We start from the raw sequence: 21,440 nt of genomic DNA, 5'->3' as shown, positions 1-21,440 counted from the left end.
AGCCGGGGACTAAATATATGAGATACTCGGAATCCCATTCCTGCTTAACGACTCTCTTGATTTAATAATTGGTGCATCGACTCGTGTAAGGATATGTATGATGGTTTCCATGAATTTGCATGTGCAGGTCTTATTTTCAGTTGTTTTACAATTCCTCAATGTGCTAATTTAGGTGTACGTACATTTGTTTTATGCAGAGGGCATCATTTGCGAGTGAGCGCAGGAGAAGCATCCCTGTGCACATCTGGCACGGACTGACCTATATCATACACATACCCACACTCACAAATACATACCAAGCTATAGCTTGCACACGGATGCTTTTGTGTGGTTACTACACTTTTGAAGGAAACTGGTGGCGAGTTATAGGGTAAGAGTGTATATTGTGTGCATATGTTTGTTCCCTAAATTGATGGTTTTAGCAGGATTCTTTGTGAGCAGGTGCTTTGATTTAGGCTTTTACTCACATTGGAGACTACTCAAGTATTTTCAGCATATTTTGGATCCATACTGGATGTTCTATATGGCAGTGCTCTCCTCATACAATAGAACTCCTCAAACGTGTAAGGGCCGCAGGTATTGAGAGCAGCCTTGGCATAAACATTTGCTATGTGTCAGTGGTAGACTCCATGCCAAAGAAATTCTCTGTTTCTGGCACAGAGGCTCAAATCCTTTAGAGCCTACTGGGAGCCACAAGATAGTTTTGAAGAGGATCTCACATCTATGACCTGAGGATTTATGCCACTCGCTTGTCTTTACGGATGAGGTTAGCATGCCATCCATCTCCTTTGAGGAACAAGTCTTTACTGCATTGGATCAGCATTTCAGCAAAACAAAGATAGTTGGCTCCAAGAAGAGGGAGGGGATGAATTAGAAGACGAGCACCAAACAGAAATAGAAGAAGCGGGCCACATGCCGAAAGATCTAAAGACTAACTTGCTGGCCGCATTCATCGCAGGTGCAACAGTAATCTACCTTACTAAGGTATTCTTTACAGATCAGTTACAATGAATGTCACATATGATAAAAAACTAAAAAACCTTCGATTTAGCGGACTTGGAGAGGGTTCAAATTAGATATCTACACCGTATGGTATTAAATACTCTACTTTGTAGATAATACGTTTGTTTGCACACCACCTGGAATGTTCTTATGAAAACAATTTCAAAATCGTGCTTTTTTTTAATATGAATATGGAAAGTGAATATGATATGGCTGCATGGGCTAAGTTACTGCTTCAAAAGGCACTTTAGATTCTGCGGTGCCAAACTCAACTGTGGTCACCTCACATACTGCCTCCAGAAAATCACTTACAGCAGGATCGCAGGTCAATGTTGAACAAACAAACAATAAAAAAACAGGTCTTACCTGAAGATTGGTGTTTAGCATATCGAAGTCACTGTACCGTCTCACAATCTGCAAAACAGCAATAATCAGATGAATGTCACAATGGAATGATCATCATTTAGGCCAATGATGTCTCTAGTGCTGTGACCCTGTGGGGGGCACCTAATACTGGTGTATTAATATTAATGTGTTACAGGGTGAAAGCCCTTTCCACCACCAGATTAGGGGTAGTTCTTGCACTTGACCATTCACAAAAGTGCATGATTGTAAGATCTCCATTAGTTATGTAAAGAGAGCAAAATGTGAACAATCCACCAGATGGGCAATGCCAAACAGCCACTAAAAGAGAACAAAAGCAGCCCGATGCCATGGGAACCATTTCACACACGGGCAGAATTTCTTGTTTGCAGCAGCAACTTACACACTTTACAAGAGGCGTTTTCTCCTAAAACAAAAAATAACACATGAATCCCTAGTGAATAAAAGAAGCAGGCAGATTCCTTGTCCTGTTAATGCACTACCACTATGCATAAAACCTATGTCAGGTAGTGTGGGCAGGGTACCGGTTTTCGTATGGCGGTTGGTTGCAATAACCAGCATGGTTGAGGGGAGTTGGTGAGGGGTCTAGATAAAAAGATGTGTTGGAGGCATGAGAAAGGCTATGTTTTTAAAAGGTGAGTCTTAAGGGTTTTCCTAGAAGGCCATTGCATCTACTGGGCAGATATCTGTTCAGAAGAGTGTTCTGGGTACGAAGGTGCAGATCCTGAAATGTCACAGTAGAAGTTCAAGGACTTGAGTTAGACCAGGCCTGGCTTGGGGGAACCTCACAGAAGTGTAACAAAAGTGATCACTGTCAGTTGTTTGGCTTATGTACTTACCATACCACACATTGTGTGTCATGTATAGGTGGGAGTTAACACTGAAACTACTCTCGGTTGATGGCATGTGGAATGAAGGGTCACACCCTGTATGGACTTCCAAAGAGGGATTGCTTTAGTCTCTTTGTTTTCTTAGGAGCTGGAGTGTCAATAAAAAGGGCGTTGGAGCTCAGAAGGTGGTACTGGCCACCTTACGTTGTTTGTTTCTAGCCAAGTTAATTTGGAATTCCAAAATGGAGATCCTGGTGCGTCACAATCTCCCAGGCCCTTTGTGAATCAACAGTTGCCAGTATGATGCAAGGTGCAGTATAGGTGTTACTCAGATGTAGATCAGTGGTGTAACAATAGCCCCAGCAGCCCCTGTGGTGTGGGGGGTGCACTGAGCTCCAGGGGGGGCCGTCTGGCACTGTGCACAGGCATAGGGTCCTTGGCCTGAGAGCTACTCACTGGAGCCAAAGCGTGGAGGCCTCTCTCCATGTACTTTGAGAGGCCCCCCTCAAGTTTTTTTACGCCACTGATGTAGAACATAACCGAGGGGCTCTGACAGAAGCATCAGAGGGTCACTTCCAGGGAGAGCAAAGCACACCACTGAAGAACATTAGTTAAGTTTAGCAAACGATGGATTGATTACTGCGAGGGCAAGCTAGACTACACTAAAACAATATCCATGTCCCATTAGAGGCATGAGTGCATAATACCATACAGGAACTTTTTATTTTTTTTAACGTAAGCATTATGGAGAATTACTCAATGACGTTCGGATGAAAAAATCTAGATGGGCTAAAGCTATTTTAAAAGTGGCCTTCAAAACAAAGATACGTTCAAAGATCTGGCTCTATACCACATAAATACTGAAAATCCAGACCAGTTTTGGGCAATGTTACTTTTGCAGTGTACTGTCAAATACCTATGTTGCCATTAATTTCTCCCTAAATTCCATGTCAGAGATCTCAAGATTCCCTCGGACCAGAATCCTCCAGAGGTTTCTTTAAAATCATTTCTAGTTCTGAAAATATTACTCGCTCACTATCCTTACACTTAAGCCACTTACCACTGTATTTATGGACAAGGATTGGCAAAGACAATAGGTTCGTCCTGCTTTGAGCCCTGACCCTGACTAAACACCCGTTGCCATAAAAAGCATGCATATAGGAAATAAAGAATATAATGTTTGATAAATATAGTGTACTTTAAAAGATAAGAAATAGTCCCTTGTGCAATGCAATACAAGCACTCCAATGAAGGTGGAATGATACAACAAACAACCAGTAGCATGAGGTGAGAGAGTAGAGATAAAGACTTATCTGGGACGAGGCAGGGCTCAGTCTATGGATGATAACAAAAGATCATGCAGACCTAAAAACTCTTGGGAAACAACCCATGCGGTACCTCAGGAAAACAATATTTAAATACTTTATTATTTTCACTGCTCGTGTGCTCTGAAATATTCAATTTCCCTAAATAGTTTACTAAAATGCTCACGGCTGGCAACCCTTCGACATACTATTCCAATTCCCGCAGTTACAAATTCCTTATTATTCCCGTATGCCAGCTGCAATCCACATGTGGGAGCCCCCCACAATGCATTCTTCAAAGGCTTGAGGAGGGGTGAAATGCAGTGCACAAACTCACCTGCCAGCTGTTTTCCACGGAGATCCCTCTCTGAACACGGATGATGTACTCCTGAAAAAAACAACAGTGTAAACATGAGGAGATCGAACAGTTCACGTCTCACAGTCAAGAGCAGACTTCACGCCTGCAGAATACTTATGCAAACACTTTCATTTGAAATACAAATTTAAAGCTCGAGTCGTGTTCCCTATCACACTGGTGTTCACGGTCTGAAATGTCTCACCTGTCGCAAATGTGCGCCCGACTGCTGAAATACAATACCATTTTCGTAATATTTTTAGTGGGTTTTGAAAATATAAGTGAATAAGATTTTCATTCTTTAACTCGAAAGGAATAACCATGTAAGCTTTAGCGCGCTTTTTGTGACGAGTCTGTGCTTGCTTAAAATACTGAATTTCCTAATTCGCTGCAGTCCCCGGCCGGGCAACACAGCTCCTGGGCCTATCGCAAGCAGATAGCCTATTTGTAACTCGAGCGTCACCCCTGAGCTGCCATGCCTCTGCCAGCATGTGCCGTTGTATGAACACTTTTCAAGCACCACACAGTACATGCATAGGCTTACTCTAGATTAATCGAAGGGAAAATAAATAAACAAGCATAAGTCTGTTAAAATAAACAAAATACGATTTCTATGCACTCAAAATGGACGGCAATATGGAGGCCTTAATGTGCAACCTAAGCAGCACTTCCAGGTGAAGGGTCACACTCAGCACTGGCTCTTACGGTCGATAATAGTTTAACACTGAACGGTCCAGAGGGACAGATAAAGACCGTCATTTGAAATGAAAAGCTCTGCCGGGAACAAAACCAGTTATAATCTGGTTTTAGAAATCCGTCTCCAGCTCTTTGATTGGATGAGACCCGACTGCATAGAAGCATTATCTGGATAGAAGATGCAATAAAGAACAGAGGCATGGATGGCACCCATATGTGACAAAACTAAAAAACGTTCCCCTGAGGGAGAGAAAGGGACAGCGGAAGTACATTCGTGTTATCTACAGAGAAGCAGATGTTTAAGATATGAATAGAAAATCAGCATCACGTGAAATAGACAGAAATGGAATTAATGGAGTGAGAAGACAGGTTTGAAATACTTTGAAAAAGAAGCCCCAATAAGGTATTCAAAAAGAAGAACTGCATATAGGAGGAGGTGCACTAGTGATGTACAAAAGAGGGCAATGGTGATGTAGAAAGGGAGAAGCAATAGAAATGTATAGAGCGAGAAGATTCTATATATAAGATTCTATGAATAATACTGAAAGGGGCTTTCTTTTTTTGTATTACAATTCTTTATTGGTTTTCACAAAGCTTAAAGAAGTACATGCCATGGGTATTAACTTGTAGCTTACAGGGGTTTTCAACGAATTGTTTTCATTTATTGGCCCATTACTGCTTTTAATCCGCCCACTACTCTTTACAGCATGGGGCAGTGGGTCATCGCACTTAAGCCACTGGTTAACTTCACAGTGAGTGAAGACCCTCAGCACGTTTACAAGGCGCATGTCCACACACTAAGTAGTTCACTCAAGTGCCCGAGGCTACGATGGCAATGAGTTCCTTTGGAAGTTGGTGTAGCGGTTTTAATGTAAACATAATTGTATTAACACAATGTAATTAACGCACAATGAATTCAAGATATTCAGCTGAGAAGCGGCGTTGATAAAGTAGGCCTCAATTTCAAAATGGCTTCTCCTGTTTGTTGCCCTCTTTCCCAAGCACGCAGTGATCTTTGTCCTCCTTTCATTCAGTGGATATTTTGTACACGTTTTGAAACATGATCTCATTCTCTTGAGTACAGCATGATGTTTAGCTATCAAGCTTTATTTTCATGGTTAGTACAGTGAATGTTTACCAAGATCCACCCTATTGGGACCACAATGTAATTCTCATAAGAACTTAACCTTGATTTAGAGTAATTTGTTTTGTTTGGTTGTATGACGGAACAACGCGGGGAAATACTATGCATGCCTTTACCACACATTTTTTAACCAGCCTTTTTTTAGGTCGCACATGCTTTTACAACGTATGCCTTTACCACACATTGTTCATATATATATTTATATACAAACAATGTACTTGTGGGGGAGACCCCACACGCCCCCGAACTTATATTAAATGAGTGGTAAAGGCATAAGTTGTAAAAGCATATGCGTTCTAAAAACTTGCATGGTAAAACGTGTGATAAAGGTACAACACAGTAAAAACCTCGTTGTAAAGGCTGTTTTCCGTTCTGTTTGTGCCACAGTGGCGCACCACAAAATGTTGGGGCCTTCCTGTAGAACAGAATGAGGGGCCTCTGAGTCTTTCATATGTTGCAGATATTAATTTGCATTGGGCTAAATGGGAATCTCTTGAAGAGATGGGGTCCCCCTAAAGGGTTGGGGGGCCCACTGCTCTGTAGGGGCTGTAGGGGCCTGTGTTATGACCTCGTTATGCCATAGTAGCACATGGAATTGAAACTACATTAAAGGAATCCGTAGGAAAGTGCTGACAAAGGTGATTTTAAACTCTATTGTTCTTTCTTTAACATGATTGGGTTGCATTTCGAGAACTTTGCACATTCACACCAAATGTACGAACCCTGTATTTCACGCATTCAAATGACCCTCACCCAGAGGGTGTTGGGAGCAGTTTCCCCAAATCTCTGGAAGACAACACTCAGTTGGTTTGAGCTCTGACGTCTGACTTATTTACGGATCTGAATTATACTCTGTTCTGTTATTTCATATATTGCCTTTTATTCCGAGCTTCATGCATTTGTAATTGTATTAATATAACGCTTACTACCTCTGACAAGGCTTTGAAGCGCTTTATCCCGGGCAGCGCGCTGCTCCGAAACCCAAGGTTAGCAGTTAGTTCAGCCTTATTGGTTATTGTTGGTAACTGGGATTAGAACTATTCCATGCATTCACTTCAGTTTCTTTGTAGTAGATTAATGTAACAGAATGTAGGTGTGATCATTAGTGGAGCTAGACGGGCATATGACTTCATGCAGAGGTTTGTTGGGGTATATGAGCGAGAGGAGATTAGGCAGTGTTAGGTTGCAGGGTTATCACTTTCCAAAAAGCAGAGCTTGTGATACTTAAAGAGAGACGTGGACAATTTGCAGAAATACATTAATAGAGATGAATGAAAACGTAAGCGTAATTTAAAGATGTGGTGCTCAGAGAGAAGAGGTATGCAGAGGATGGAAAGGAAGGCGAGAGCAATTTAAAAGGAAAAGTATATTAATAGAGATTAAGGGAAAATCTACACATGATTTAGAGAAGATTGCGGTCAGAAGGGAAGTTTCAAATAAAGATCTGTTTTTCATGATGGAGTTTTGGAATATAGGGGCATGTTTTGAGATAACATGCCATTTGAGACTGCAGGTATGTAGAAAGAAACAATATAGTTTGCATGAGAAGATACTATGTTAGGTATGTTTGCTAGGCACTCGAATCGGGAAAACTGCAATGAGCTCAGGGTTTTTAGCATAAAGTAACAGTTGGACGCAAACACCGATAGGTGATTCTGCAAATGCTGGAGGGGACGTCTGCTTATGTTCCTCATCTCAAATTCGGCTTACAGTGTAAAGCATAATGGGATTAGGAAGCCTCTAGTTTGATATGGCTCGAAATGGAGGATGAGGACAGCTTCCCAGGCAGTGCAAGTGTAATACCTGCAGTCCTGTGATTAGTGATCCAGACACTGTGGTGCAGGGGCTCCCTTTAAAAGCTCTTTCCCATTTACTTCGCTTTCTGTAAGGCCTTTAACTTTCAATTCTGAAGCCGGGTCCAGTGGAGAGACAGTCTTTTTATGGGAAATTAAACATTGTAGGTGATGATTTTAACAGATTCAAGAGATTAGGGCACTACGTAGAGCTTTTGGGACCCCTTCCCTGCTGGACAGGCTCACACTGAAGGCCAGACTGTTAAGGACAAGATTTACTGAAAGAACAAGTTATATGACAATTTGAGATAAATATCTTTAGGAAAATGCCAGAGGTGAAACATAAAAGAAAGAAGAGGGCAAGATAGCTGGAGTGGCAGGGAACCTGTTTCCTACAGCTCTGTTTTCACCAGCATGTGCATTACCAGTTCTAAACACATCACTCCAATACAACACACACACCCACGCGTCACGAATGCCCAGAAATGTGCGCACCCACAAATCCTCACATCCACAGATCACCCAGGGCTAAATACAAACAAAAATAGATCCCGACACATTAAGACAGACATCTCATATTATGGCATGTTTAGTTACAATAAAAAGTGAAAATAGACATTTCTCCAAAACAAGATGCCTTATACCTACCAATCAACCAAAGAAACTATCAACCATAGATGGTGTTTTATCACTAGGTGTTCTGGGCACCAAGGCGGATCGGTACATTCTGCCTTCACTGATAGATTATAGGAACTTTAAAAAAAACGCAGAAGGGAGGTTTGTTATTCACTAAAAATTCTTAGAGTTGGGAGAAACAGAAACCATACAGTCAATGCCTTTGGTTATAGTTTTATAGCTGCGTCTTGAGTACAAGGACTGGGAACAACAGAGTAGGCAAAACAATATATTAAGTAGTGCCACTGGTTATGTGCAGGAGGAAGCCACCACCTCATACACATGCACAACATGTATGCTGTCCCTACACTCAAGTGACAAAGATAGCACATTTTCCGGGTCTATTGCATAAGGCCTGTGTTTGTAGTGGATAAAAGTGCAGGTCACTTTTCAGGGATGCTACCAGCCCAACACACATGGAGGTGGTGTCAGAACTTTAAGACACCAAATGAGGAGGTGGGAATGGTGGTGCTTCACCAAAGTACTGAGCTGACAGCACAAGTTTGAAACGTTTTTAGTAGGGTAAATAACAGTTGTTACTAAGATAGCATTAACCTGGCAAGCCTGATTCCATTTTAACCCCTTGCATGCTGGTGACGGCTCCCGTCCGTCATGGCACACAGTGCTCGTGTGCTGATGACGGCCGGGAGCCGTTACGACCACGCCTGCGATCGGAATGTGCCGCACAGGAGCGGAATTCCGACCGCAGGCAAGGGGCTAAAGGCAGAAGGCCTTTTCTATTTATCCACCTTGGATCAGGTGCAATTTCCCCATATCCATCGATCAGGACTCCCTCGGCACTTCTCCAATTTAGAAAAGAGTTGATGACAGAGTAACACTTCTGTTCCCAGAACCCAGCTACCTCCCCTTCAAATCTGTACATTGCTCCTCTGCCTTTTGGTTAGGGTTGCACTACACAAATAGTGCATACATACACACCAAAATTAATTGCATTCAATGTACTTACTACAGAAGAAAGGAATGCCAACTTGGCCTTATCTGGCAATTGTGGCCTTCAAATCACAGTATATGTCAGCAGAAACTGTTTAACTCACTGAGCCATGTTAGAGGTTGTAATTGTAAATACCCAACATAATTCAGTAGGAAATTGAAGCATTCGTAAATGTATTCATAGGCCCAAATCCACTACAGGCCAGAAAGAGTAAAGATGTAGATAAAATCTCCTCAGTATATTCAATGGTATGTCGCAGAAGGTTTCTCACACACACCTTTTGTCACTTCAACTCTGAAAAGAGGAGTATTCGATAGGGGTAAAGAAAGCCAACATCCATTGGGGATATTGGTATAGCATATTAAGTAACTCAAAATACATCAACCTTGGGGATAACAAAGAATTAGACTCATCAGAAGCATTCCTGCAACAACAAAAAGCTCATGTTATTGGAAAAACTGGATAAATAGAGGCCTTTGCTAGGAACAGGTGCAATTGACAAATTGTTATCTCAAACCAAAGGTCATAGGCTGGGCCTGGTATCATGCAGCAGACGAGGACCAAAGCTTGAGGCAGGGCTGACTAGATTATGCGTCAAGAAATGGCAAATTATGCAGAGTACTGCTGCACATTTTGGAATAGTATTATTTAATTTTGTTACTTGTGGTCATGTTAACATTGTATGGGTAAAGTCTCACCTCATTAGTTACGTTTTAACACACAAACATATCAATAAGCAATTGAAAGGTGACCAATCAATTTTTGTGAAGGACCTTCCTTTGCGTGGCAGCACATGTTGCTGCATTTTTAGTAACTTTTGAGCCGCTTGAGCTGGAAACAAGTTTTTTGTAAGAATTTCGAGATTATACAGCAGGTGATGAATTTTGCGACAAATACATAAATATGGGGGAAATGCCACAGCCGCAGAATCGTATGATTCCAGTGGCCCGACTCGCAGGGCAAGTAAGCCTTCATTACAGTCATGCTTATCTTTCTATGACGTAGCAGGTCTATAACGAAGGCTTCCTTGCAGTTTGAACTTGGTTTCGCATAAAAACTTTAGCAGGGCTGTGCTGAAGGTCTCTTCGTATTAGACCGAGTGAGGTGAAAGCTGGATAGCAAAGGAGTCTACCTTTCTTCCTCCTTTTGTTCCCAGGTGACACATACATCGGGTAGCGAGAGAGGCTTCGTTTTAATACTGCTTTTATTTCTATGACAGAAAAACCAAAGCTTGTTCGTAAAAAAGGTCCCCCTCACCATCGAGCCACATTTGTCTCATAGCCAACAGCAGAGCTGGCCCATAATTTCCTCATTTAGCACAATTACAGTAAAAATAAATGCACGTATATTTGTGATACACAAACCATAGCTGTTCTAGTTTATTAGCTTTTATATTAGGTTGATCGAGTACAATATATGTAGATCCATGGTTTATTCTAACATCAGTATGCTGGTCTCAGTCGATTGACAGTTGGTCACCTTCATTAGTGTGGGCCACTGAGGACCTCAAATGCCAGCTTGTGTTGCGCCCAGAGGCGCCACCCGCACCCTCGACTTCGCTCTTTTTTTTTTGTTTTGTAAAACTTGTTTATTGGCATTTTATATTATTACATACATCACATCATTCATTCATTGCCGATGGTTTTGGCAGACAAGTAATCCCACACGGGGACTTAATACTGTGACATACTAACACATAGGTTGAAGGCTGTTGAACCCTGTCACTCAGTCCATTAGTTGGTGATGACCCTCACCTCGACTCCGCTCTTAATAGTGCTTCACTACCTCACAACGCGGGATACCTTTATTGTTGTAGGCTGCTGGGGACCAAAAAGGCCACCTTGCTCTACGCCTGGAGGTGCCGCCCACATCCTCAACACCACCCTTAATAGCACTTCCCTACCCAGCAACGCAGGATGCGCCAGGGCCAAGACAGGGCCCATCATCACCTTACATTGGTTCGTTTGGACGATCCCCTTGATTTCATCTCCTGAGCGAGGATAAGGTACTGTTTACATGTTCTGTTTTACACCTCTGTGGTTGCCTTAATTGGAGAGCTACGTTTCGCTCCCATCCTAATTAAATATCAGCTGATCATGGGGGGAAAAAAGGCTGCCCCTCGAAGCCTTTGCACCCGCAAGTGGTCCATCGAGCTACCACAATTGACAGCTTCCTGACACGTGCAGTGGGGTAGAGTCAAAGGATATTGAGCTAGCTGAGAGACAATTATCTCTGACTGGGGATGATTCTGGATTGATTTCTTAAATCCCCAATCATCCGCCTGGGGACTTTTTTGTACGTCATGAGCTCCATAACTCTGAGGGGGGGAGCTCGACAGAGGGGAAACCCACTATCAGCCTCAGCATCTTCAGTTTCGGTGGCAAGGGTGGGTTCTCCAGTCAATTCATCTGATGAGCCTACAGAAACTTGTTCAAGCCCCAAGAACAAGCGCAGGAGACAGGCCCCGGTGCCCAAAAGTGGGAGCACTCATGCTCATTTGGCCATGCAAACTGAGAGATTGGCTCAGCTTTTTCACCACAAGATTACCTAGTCTGATGACTGCCTGAAGGAGTTTAACTGTGCTTTTAGTGCCAACATGGCTCTAAGCCTCTCAAAGTTAACAAACATTGAATCAAGACTGTTGCAGATAATAGACCTGATGAACCATGCTGGAGACCCAACTCCCGGAACTAGCTGATTAAGCTCTGGTTTATCTAATAAACCATCCCATGTCTACTCACTGACTTTGTAAGAGAGTAATACTAGGTTGGATCCTCCCCTTGAAATACCCCAGCCTACTGGGGCTCTGCATAATGTTTCCATTGCCCCTACTGGCTCTTCAGCCCCCCTTTTGGCCCAAACCAGGCTCTTGTACCATCAATGCGGCTCTTCCCATGTACCCTAAAACTGAGACTGTAATGAACCTACCACCTGAAGCCAAGCCGCATGTAGTGGTTTTGTGTAAGGTCCCTCTATTGACCAGGCCAATGTCAGAATCTTATGGCGAACTTAAAAATAAAGTGGTACATTGGCTAAATAGGCTTTCTAACCCGGGGAGGCAGATATATGGTACCATCAATATGGCGTGATGGGTGAACTGATTGGGGTCAGATGTGAAGAGCCCCATGTGAAGAGGTGGGCAGGGGACTGTATGGTGATGAATTTTAACAGGCACACTGTTGCGGCATGAGTTCTGACAACCCTAGGCTAATTTAGATATCTCAGTTCGACCAACATCCAGCACCTTACTTTATTTTTTTTTAACAGACTGGAAATGGTTCACATGAACATAAGGAAGCAGCCTCTTCAGGGGAAGGTCCTTCAGGGTAGACGCCTACCTGCTCTTTCGGTAGCTCCTGTACCAAGGTCAGTGAACAGATTTGCACCTCTAAGTAACCTTGAGGCTTGTGATAAAACTTCCATTCTTCCTTGCCATTGCCTCCTGTTGTCCACAGACCTCAATTCTCCCTGCCGAATTATCAGCCAATAACCCTCAAGAACTTCTATTGTTATCTTGAAATATTGCAGGCCTTTTAGCCAAATTCAATTATGTTCACTGGCTCTCCTTTGTCAAGCGATATCAGGTGATCGGTCTACAGGAAACGTGGGAAGAGTCAAACTTTTTTGTTTCTAGAAGGGTACAGAACTTATTTTACCCCGGCTGTGGCCACAGTGGCAGGGCGGCCTACATGGGGGTTTGATCTTGCCTGGGATTCACATCTGTTACAAGTGCTGAAGTTAACTGTTCATGGCTTGACTTCCTTTCCTTTATTTAACCTTTATGACGCCAAAGCCTGGATGGAGGAGTTCTCTAACCTTACAACTCCAAGCTTAGCTTTGGACACCTTTTAAAGGCCAAAGGTATGGATTGGAGAAAGTAATTCTAGTGGGTAATGTCAATTGTCATCTTTGGGAGCACCTTTTGGTCTCAAATAATACCAAGCCCAAATGCTGGTTGGTAAAGGGGTAACAAATGGTGCATATCAGGGAAGGTTCTGAGTTAAATGCGATGTTAAGAAACCATAACCTTATTTTCTCCTTGGAAAATCTCGTAAACTCAATCAGTCCCTGTATTTTACCTACCTTTATAGGTAGGCAGTGCACCTCTATAACTGATTTCATCTTTGCGTCAGCTCCCATGTACCCCTGTATTTCTACCTTTAGTATGGTACACTGCCCTTTTAGCGACCATAACCCCCTTTCTCTAGTGATTCGTGGGACATAAAGCTGCGCTAGCATCCCCTCTGAGTTCCAGGCAGTGCTTATTCCAACAGATTCTGGGCAGGCGGTTAAGACGGTCCCAGAATGACCCCACAAAGCTTTAAAGTTAAGAACTTATTGTGTTTTCCTCTGGGTTTTTGCGTAACCTTGTTTCCTCCCCTGTCCATGCGGCAGACGTTCGAGACAATCTTCATTACATTTTCTATTTTCTGTAGGTATTATGTGCAATGTACAAAGTTCTTTTTACTCCCCTTTTTGAGAAATGTTTTAATGTTGATTATAGAGAAGCATATAGAACTCTTCTTGAATTGGGCAATGATGAATTAATTATTAGCGCTCTGGCTTTTTTTGAATACTGCTTTCGGAGCTCGTAACTCGATGAATACTGAATGATGGTTTTTAAAAAACCTGCAAGTCTCATCATTTTATGCTCTATTAACTGTCATGTTTCTGTATGTTTTATTGATTACACCATTTGTCTTTTATGGATATGTTTTATCCGAATAAAGTCAAGAAAATAAAATGAAATGACAAGTATACCGGAACACGGTCAGAGTCAATCCACACGGCTTTCATGAATTTGACATTCACCTTTAACAGGGACAATCGTGAGAAATGGTGGTGCTTACTTCTCGCGATGGGGGTGGATTCTAACATTGTGCTTATTTTAACCTCATAGCTGCGTCGAACGTTCAGCGCCCAGTGCTGAACGTTCGAAGAACGAATGCTGGCCCGTCTGCCAACGGTCGTGCGCAGCACTGGCAAGGTAGTGCTCGCGACGACCGTTGGCCGACGGCAGCACTTAAGGGGTTAAGCATCCTAAACACCCACACAACAACATTGGTGCAATACTCTCAGGGTTTGGCCTGCACACAGCCTTTTAGCCCTAGCAGGGAGGTTTGCCAGGGTGCATTCTTGCCAATCTTTTGTTTATGCTAAATGTCAGTGGGCTGAAGCTTGCCCTTCTTTCTGTGGGGGCCGACTGCCCTAAGGCTGGGTGAAGACTGCTACCGATATTACTGTATGCAGGTGATGCGGTCTTCATGGAGAGGATCGCCGTGGGTTTACAGCTATTACTGGACAAGTTTGTAGACTTTATGGACGGCTTGGACCTTACGGTTACTTTTACTAAATCCCATGTGATGGTAGAGGGCCTGAGGAGTGCCAAATACAAAACATTTATAATGGGCACTAGTACCCTGGTTAAAGTCCCAGTCTTTTCGTATCTTAGAGTTTTGTAACTCCGATAAAAAATTGGAAGCCCTTGAGTGAAAACAAGACAACGGAGCTCGGCAAATGCTGCGGTCATGTGTTTTGCTCAGAGATTGGGGAGCCGCCCACCCAGAATGCTAACCAAGGTTTAACAGGCCAAGCGTATCTCTAAGGCCCTATATGGCAGTGAAGTCTGGGGTTACATTAAGGTGGACAGCATCCAGCCCATTGAAAATAAGTTTGTAATGCGTCTGCTGCAGGTTCCATAAAGTACTCCGCATCTTGCATGCATGACAAGTTGGCAGTACAGTATGTAGGAGATATGATCGCATTTAGGACATTAATATGTTGGATTAAGGTCTGGACTAGGCTGAGCCTCAACGATTGTTTAGCCTTGGATCATGCCGTTAAAATTCTGTGAATTGAATATATTAAGAATGTTTTCAGCAACCTGGGCTGGTGGGATTTATTTTATAGACCCCAGACCTTGAGTACTGCAGACTTGAAGTGAGTGAGGGACAACCTTTTAGAACGCAAGTCTTTAAGTAGAGAACAATCAGAAATTTTGAAATGCATGGTACAGGGGCATATGTTGATAAAAACAGTCCAGTCCATGGAACTTGATTTTTGAAGAATAACAGGGACCCGATTTCTTTTGCACAGATTTAGATTTAACGTACTGCATCGCCTCCTGGCCTTTCCAAGGGGTTGGACTCTCCCAGGCTCACTGGTCCCCTGCGGCAGCAACAATGCATCTCCGCAGGACACCCTTTGTTTTGTGATGTTTTGCAGTTATTTTAAGCCCCCCTCAGGAGAATGTATATGAAGCCTTACTAAAGTCCCTGAATCCTGGTCAAGTTAGACAGTCTCTTATGTTCCTTCAGCTGCTACCTAACGAACATATTATTTTTTAAGTGTCTTGTTTTTAAGAGCTGGATGAAAGGGAGTCGGTGTTTGGTTAAGTCCGTTGCCATTAATTATGTGCCCCGTGAGGTTGCTATTTTATCACGATTTTGCAGCTATATTTATTCTATGTCCGTAACATGTATTATTACTGCTGTGTATGTTGTTTTTAGGCATGTTATGTTTGTATTTGATTTTATGGTTATAACCCGAGTTAAATTTGAAAAAGGTCTATAACTAGTACAATTAACACATAAACGAATAGTGATATCAAGACGCCGGGATCCATCATCTATGATGCGTTGAAGAAGCCAGAAGATTTACTGCTTTCTACCCCTTAAAAAATCATCCTATCATTTCCATATGAAAATCGATCTGGCTTTTCTTCTAGATGTCCATATTTTAAGAGCGATTAACCACAACGTCGAAATATTTGAAGTGTTTTATCACTAGCACCATATCTATTCCTTGAATTAATGAAATACTGTACGTCGCGATCAAAATACATCTAAGGAAATTATACGTGTATAATTCAACTTTGCATCAGCACCTTCCCTACCAGTATGCTAGGTCTACTACATTGAACGTACAACTAGCTAATATTCTGGACTAGCATTCCACTCATCCTACGCTGTTTTTAGTCAAAGACGGGTCACCTGATGAAGGCTAACGAGTCGAAACGCACGTAGTGTGTATCTACCACTTTGCCTACATCATGTTCATTCATCTTTTTGTTGTCTGATTTTATGTCCTGTCATATGTATGTTTTTTTGCACCATTAATAACAAACCAATTTGATTTAGTGTTGTATAAAAGGTTTCTTCAAAACTATTTATCAGTCATCCTCTAAAAAACTCAATTTTTTAAAAAAAATTTTTTAAAAAAAGTATATATTCTTTACAAAATCAATCCAATATAATACATTTTGAATAAAAATACAACAAAGTGGTTCACGATCATTTATATATAGTGGGTTCTTGATATCACTATTCGTTTATGTGTTAATTGTACTAGTTATAGACCTTTTTCAAATTAGACATTTTTTTCCCTATGTATAACTAGTGTTTTTCATATATAGGGGTCCCCTACTTCCTTAAACTAACCCGAGTTAAGACATAAATAATGATGATGGCTGACAGGCGAGTGGTATTTTTTTATGTATTATTTTCACAGTTCTCACTGTTGAGCTAAACGTTTTACAGCCCGACTACTACTGTTGAATGATGGCTTGATGTTAGCTGGTATTAGAAACACTGCTGTTGGGGTCCTGAAAAGGGTGAATATGCGAGGCTTGCGAAATCAATCGCATCGCCCAAGGTTGTAAAAAACAACCAAATTAATTTCTAAAGTTTACAAACTATTAACAAGCACTGACAGAGCCACCCGGCCCCTGGCAACAACGTGCTGATACATGGAAACACAGGTACGTACAAATGCAGTTTGCCTACACTATCAGATGTAAGTCAAGCCTATTGACTATGTCGGTGCTTGTTTATATAGATAGCTCTTCATACCTTGTGTCTGCTACTATTAAGCTTTGTAAATGAGTTGTTACCCAATTTATGCAAATAAGGAATGTATCAAATAAGAAGTCTGTCGAGAATACACATCTAAATTGGTATGTCACAATGCCTTGGTAATGGTCTCTATTGATTTAAATTGTAAAGACAATACATTGGTTGTAGATAAATGAATAACAGGACGGTAGATTGGTAAAAAGGGAGTCATCGACAGACGTTAATCTATTTTCACCTTGTTCGCTTTAGTACTGCAATTTTTTTAAACAGCATATAAAATAAGAAACCACTATTTTTTTTAAATCATGAATATGTGCCGAGCACAACTCGATATACACAGATTCATTCGAATAACATACAATAATATAATGGCTATTCTTCCAGTAACTGCACAGGAGAGAAAACATCCTCTCGGTTCAATAGAGCATCTGCCTTTCTGGTTTCGGTTTCCGATTCTCAGCCCGTGCTTCAGGAAGTGGTGAAAGATAACTGAAAAGAAAGCGAGTGGGCGGGGGAGGGCAGCTACAGCCAGCTCAGCAGGACTTTCTGCACCCACAGCAGCCCCTGCCTCCAAAACAAATAAGAGCCCGGGCCACGTGACGGGGGGAGAGAGCGAGCGCGAGCGAGACCGACAAGGCAGCGCCACTTATGTCCTCGCATTCCACTGGCCATTCGTTGATTCAAAATGTATTTATGACATACTCCTGGGAGCCAAGGTATTTACGCATACAGATACCTCAATGTGGGCTTTTGGGGGAAGGCATGAAAACAAACTATTAGTATATTTAGGGTCAAATTGAAAGCAATAGCAAAGCCCATGTGTTCCATAAAGTATAAATTGTTTTGTATGAAATCATTTTAGTTTCTAGTGGTAGTTATCAGCGACAGTGCACCTGTGACCCCCATGTCCAAGGTCACCTCTAGCGCCACGAGGTCAAGTGCACAAGCCTTCTTGCTGCCAGTATCGCAACGCCCATCACTACTGCAAGGCTGGACTGGCCCTACGGGGCACCAACGTTTTCCCAGGAGTCTGGAAGAGTGGGGGCGGATTTGCAGCAGTTTTAAAAGCAGTGGAAAGTTCCTTGTATATTCAACAGTTTTCGGGAATCGATAAAAGTGTAAAGTTAACTTTAGTAATTAATGTACCTGCTGTAGAGGGATGGGAGCTTTGCTAGTGGCACTTTTAATTCATCTAAGGTGCGCATTGGTTTAATATGCCTGCTGCAAAGAAGGTCTATCATGCTTATCAAAGAACAATATTTACGTGCATAACTCAGTGGGTTACTGATTTTGTCAGAGATTTTTTTGTCACTATGCAGTTCATAAATTACAATCTTACCCCCAGATTCTATGTCAGGACCCGAGGATTCAGATTATGCTTTTCTCTCTTCGCTGTTTAGTCAAAAGTAACCGCATAGCAGCCAGAAAAGCAATAAAAATGGAAAAAAATATCACATATACTCAACATCGGGCTAATAAGAACATCAGAATAAATCAGAACACATTAGGGAACTACATATCCCATCAGTCCATACTCATAGTCCTTCCATAGTGTCCACAATCCTTAAGGTAGGGCATCCAAATTGGGGTCTCTTCCTCTTTCTTCGCTGCTTCGCAGCAAGTTAAGTGCTTTTTTCCTATGCTCTCACTCGTTCTTGTAACTGTGGGGGTGTTTTGGGTTCTAGGCACTGTGTTTGTAGATGAACTTAGGGGCTCTTCGTTGATATTTACGAGCAAGTTTTATCTTTCAGAGCCCTTATTTATTGTCGCGGGGACGTTTCGCCCCTGACGCGACTGTCCCCGATAGTTGCGGCGCTGCCTCCTCGCCGCTAGAGGGAGCCGTCGGGTCTCGTTCTACTCGGCGCGGTTCCCTGTCAGACGGGAGCCGCGCTGAGGAGGGGAGTCACGCCGGAGCCTTCCTCTGCAGCCTCACCTTGACGCCCTGTTGGGTTGTATTGCCCCATTTTGATTTACGCCCTTGACGGGTTTGTACTAGCGGATTACCGCAATTTACGCCTTCGGGCTGTACTTTCCCAGCACTATTGGCGGTTAGTCCGCTGGCCAGCGTTTACCTTAACGGAGCGCGCAGGGGGGCTAAGAGGGTCTGCGCGCTGTGGGAGGAGTGCTGCCTCTATACTCCCTGGTTCGCCAGTGGCAAAAAACCTTTGCTAGCCTTCGGTTAGCCCATATCCCTGGTCCCTAGTGCCAGTCGTGAACTTCTGCCTTTCCGCAGCATAGCAGAGCGGCAAGCATGGCAGAGGGGTATAATGTGGAGGAGGAGACCCATCAGTATTTGGGGGATGATGAATTTTATGATGCCGTGGATCAATCCATCTATAGGTGTGTGCAGGAGATAGTATGGCTATGGAGGATAGGCTCTCGGCCCGTATACCAGATGAGTGCGCGAAGCTAGCTCCTGCGCCACTGAGTTCCCCTGTGGCTTCCCAGACCCCCTTGGAGGGGAATCCGCCAGCACCCAAGAAGGTCTGTAGGGACGGTGGCTCGGGGGGTGTGCCGGGTGTGGATAAGGACGCCTTTGAACGCCTAAGGGATGCGTTTTTGGCTAAGGCAACTGACCCTGCTCCGGCGTCGCTCCCGGCCCGAGCCCTTCGGTGCACACGGGGACAGCCCCTTCCTCCCCAGGAGGGTTCTCCGCTGCGGACACAACCGACGAGGATTCGGTTCAGTCTTGGCGCCCATCCGGTACCTCGACCGAGTTGCCTCAGGTATGCTGGACCCGGACGATATAATCCACTCGAGGTCGGCCGCCAGGACGCCGGGCGACAAAGTCGCGAAGTTCGTGGCGGGGTGCCTCCGCAAGCCTCTAGAGAAAGAGGCACGTATTTGCCTGAGGGGAGAATGTCCGCGTCCTACGCTGGAAGGGAAGGTGGCCATGACTCCGGAGCTTGACGGGAAGATGGCCACCTTTATGGCAAAATTTGTGAAGGACCCTCGCAAGGGCATCGACCGCTCTTGGCGGTCGTGCCAGGATAAGCTTTTGGATACTACAGGCCCCCTGACGAAGATCCTCGATATGGCGGAGGAGGCCAAGGCATCGGGCTCTACCATAGCCCCAGACGTTTTATCTAATTGGGCACAGAGGGCAGTCATTTTCTTGGGCAACGCCAACTGTGCGCTTTCTACCGAACGCCGGCGCTCGCTGCTCATTAAATTAGACCCCAAGTTAGGGGATCTGGCCTCTTCGGAGGCGGGAGCGGTGGCGCAAGGCGGCCTGTTTGGCGACCCATTCATAAAGGAACTGGGGAAGTTTGTTTCCACTTTCCCCTCCCTAGACAAAGCCCAATACACCATCAAAAGAGTGTTCAATCCACCATCAAAAGGGTGTTCCAGCAGCGTTTTCTAGGGGGGCCGGTCGTGGTAGGGGCCTCACGACCGGCCGTGGCGGTCAGACTCAACCCAATAAGGGGCAAGGCTCTGGCAGAGGCCAGTACAACTCCTCGGCCAACTATAACAACTTTTATCCCACCAAAGTCCAACGCTTTCGAGGAAGAGGCGGCTTCAGGAACGACGCAGGAAACAATAGTTCCCACAGCGAGTGTAATCCCGGTGGACCGAGTGCTAATAGGGGGGCGGTTGACTTGTTTCCCGGAGGCCTGGGCGGCCATCACGAGGTACGCCTGGGTTCTTCAGACTGTGCGGGGTTTCTGTATAGAATTTTACGACCGCCCCTACCAGTGGAACGCCCCGCACCCGATTCTTTTCTCCCGGGAAGATGCCCGGTTGATCAACGAAAAGGTCTCGGAGTTGTTACGCAAAGGGGCCATTTGCCGATCAACGAGACATCCCCCAAATTCCTCAGCAATGGTTTCCTAGTGGAAAAAAACAGGGTTGAATTATGTTCATTTGCAAATTCACTCGACTGAGGTTTCAAGTATAGTCCCATGTTTGTGTCAAGCGCCCCAGTCTCCTCCAATGGTCCGTTTTCTAATCCTCCACCACCTCACTGGTAACTCTTTCTCCTGAGTCCGTTGTTTATGTTTTTGTTTAATGTGTTCGTCCAAATCTCGTTAGTCCGTTTTTTACTTTATTCATCCGTCCCTGCACGCCATCACTTTCACTGAACACGGAAACGCCAGATTACTAACTACACGCCCGACCCTTTGGTGAGTCCCATTAAGCACTTTATATCGGACTTTAGGGTCCGTCAGAAGTCATTGCGCTCTGAGCACTTATGTTTATTTATCATATTGGTTCCGAATTTGGGTTGGTTCTTGCACCCGTTTATTATCCTTGTTTGTTACAATGTGTTCACTTTCACGATCTCCGGGGCTTCCAACAGAAACTTCCGTTAGATTCTAACTGAATTTCGTTCCACTCGGCTTTAAGATTTTTTATAGCCTTTGTTTTTTTAATTTTACACCACCTGCATGTTAACATCACCTTGACTCTGGATGGACCATACAATAAGTAACTGGATTTGGTATATGACGC

At 43.7% G+C, this 21,440-nt stretch overlaps 1 protein-coding gene across 4 annotated transcripts in view; it reads right to left on the bottom strand.

Annotated features, from left to right (window-relative positions):
* PXK (PX domain containing serine/threonine kinase like) overlaps window positions 1-21,440 on the bottom strand; it is a 363,685-nt gene that overhangs the window by 262,229 nt on the left and 80,016 nt on the right. For all 4 annotated transcript variants that reach the window (XM_086939058.1, XM_086939056.1, XM_086939057.1 and 1 more), the window contains exons 2-3: window positions 3,858-3,908; window positions 1,369-1,416 (exon numbers count right to left, since the gene is read on the bottom strand). In XM_086939058.1, the coding sequence (XP_086795184.1) occupies window positions 1,369-1,416; window positions 3,858-3,908 (99 nt within the window). The remainder of the gene's footprint in view (window positions 1-1,368; window positions 1,417-3,857; window positions 3,909-21,440) is intronic.

This window comes from Lissotriton vulgaris, chromosome 9 (genome assembly GCF_964263255.1).
Source record: "Lissotriton vulgaris chromosome 9, aLisVul1.2, whole genome shotgun sequence".
NCBI classification, from domain to species: Eukaryota; Metazoa; Chordata; class Amphibia; order Caudata; family Salamandridae; genus Lissotriton; species Lissotriton vulgaris.
The sequence above is the reverse complement of the archived record's forward strand: the minus strand, read 5'-3'. Positions and strand labels throughout refer to the sequence as shown.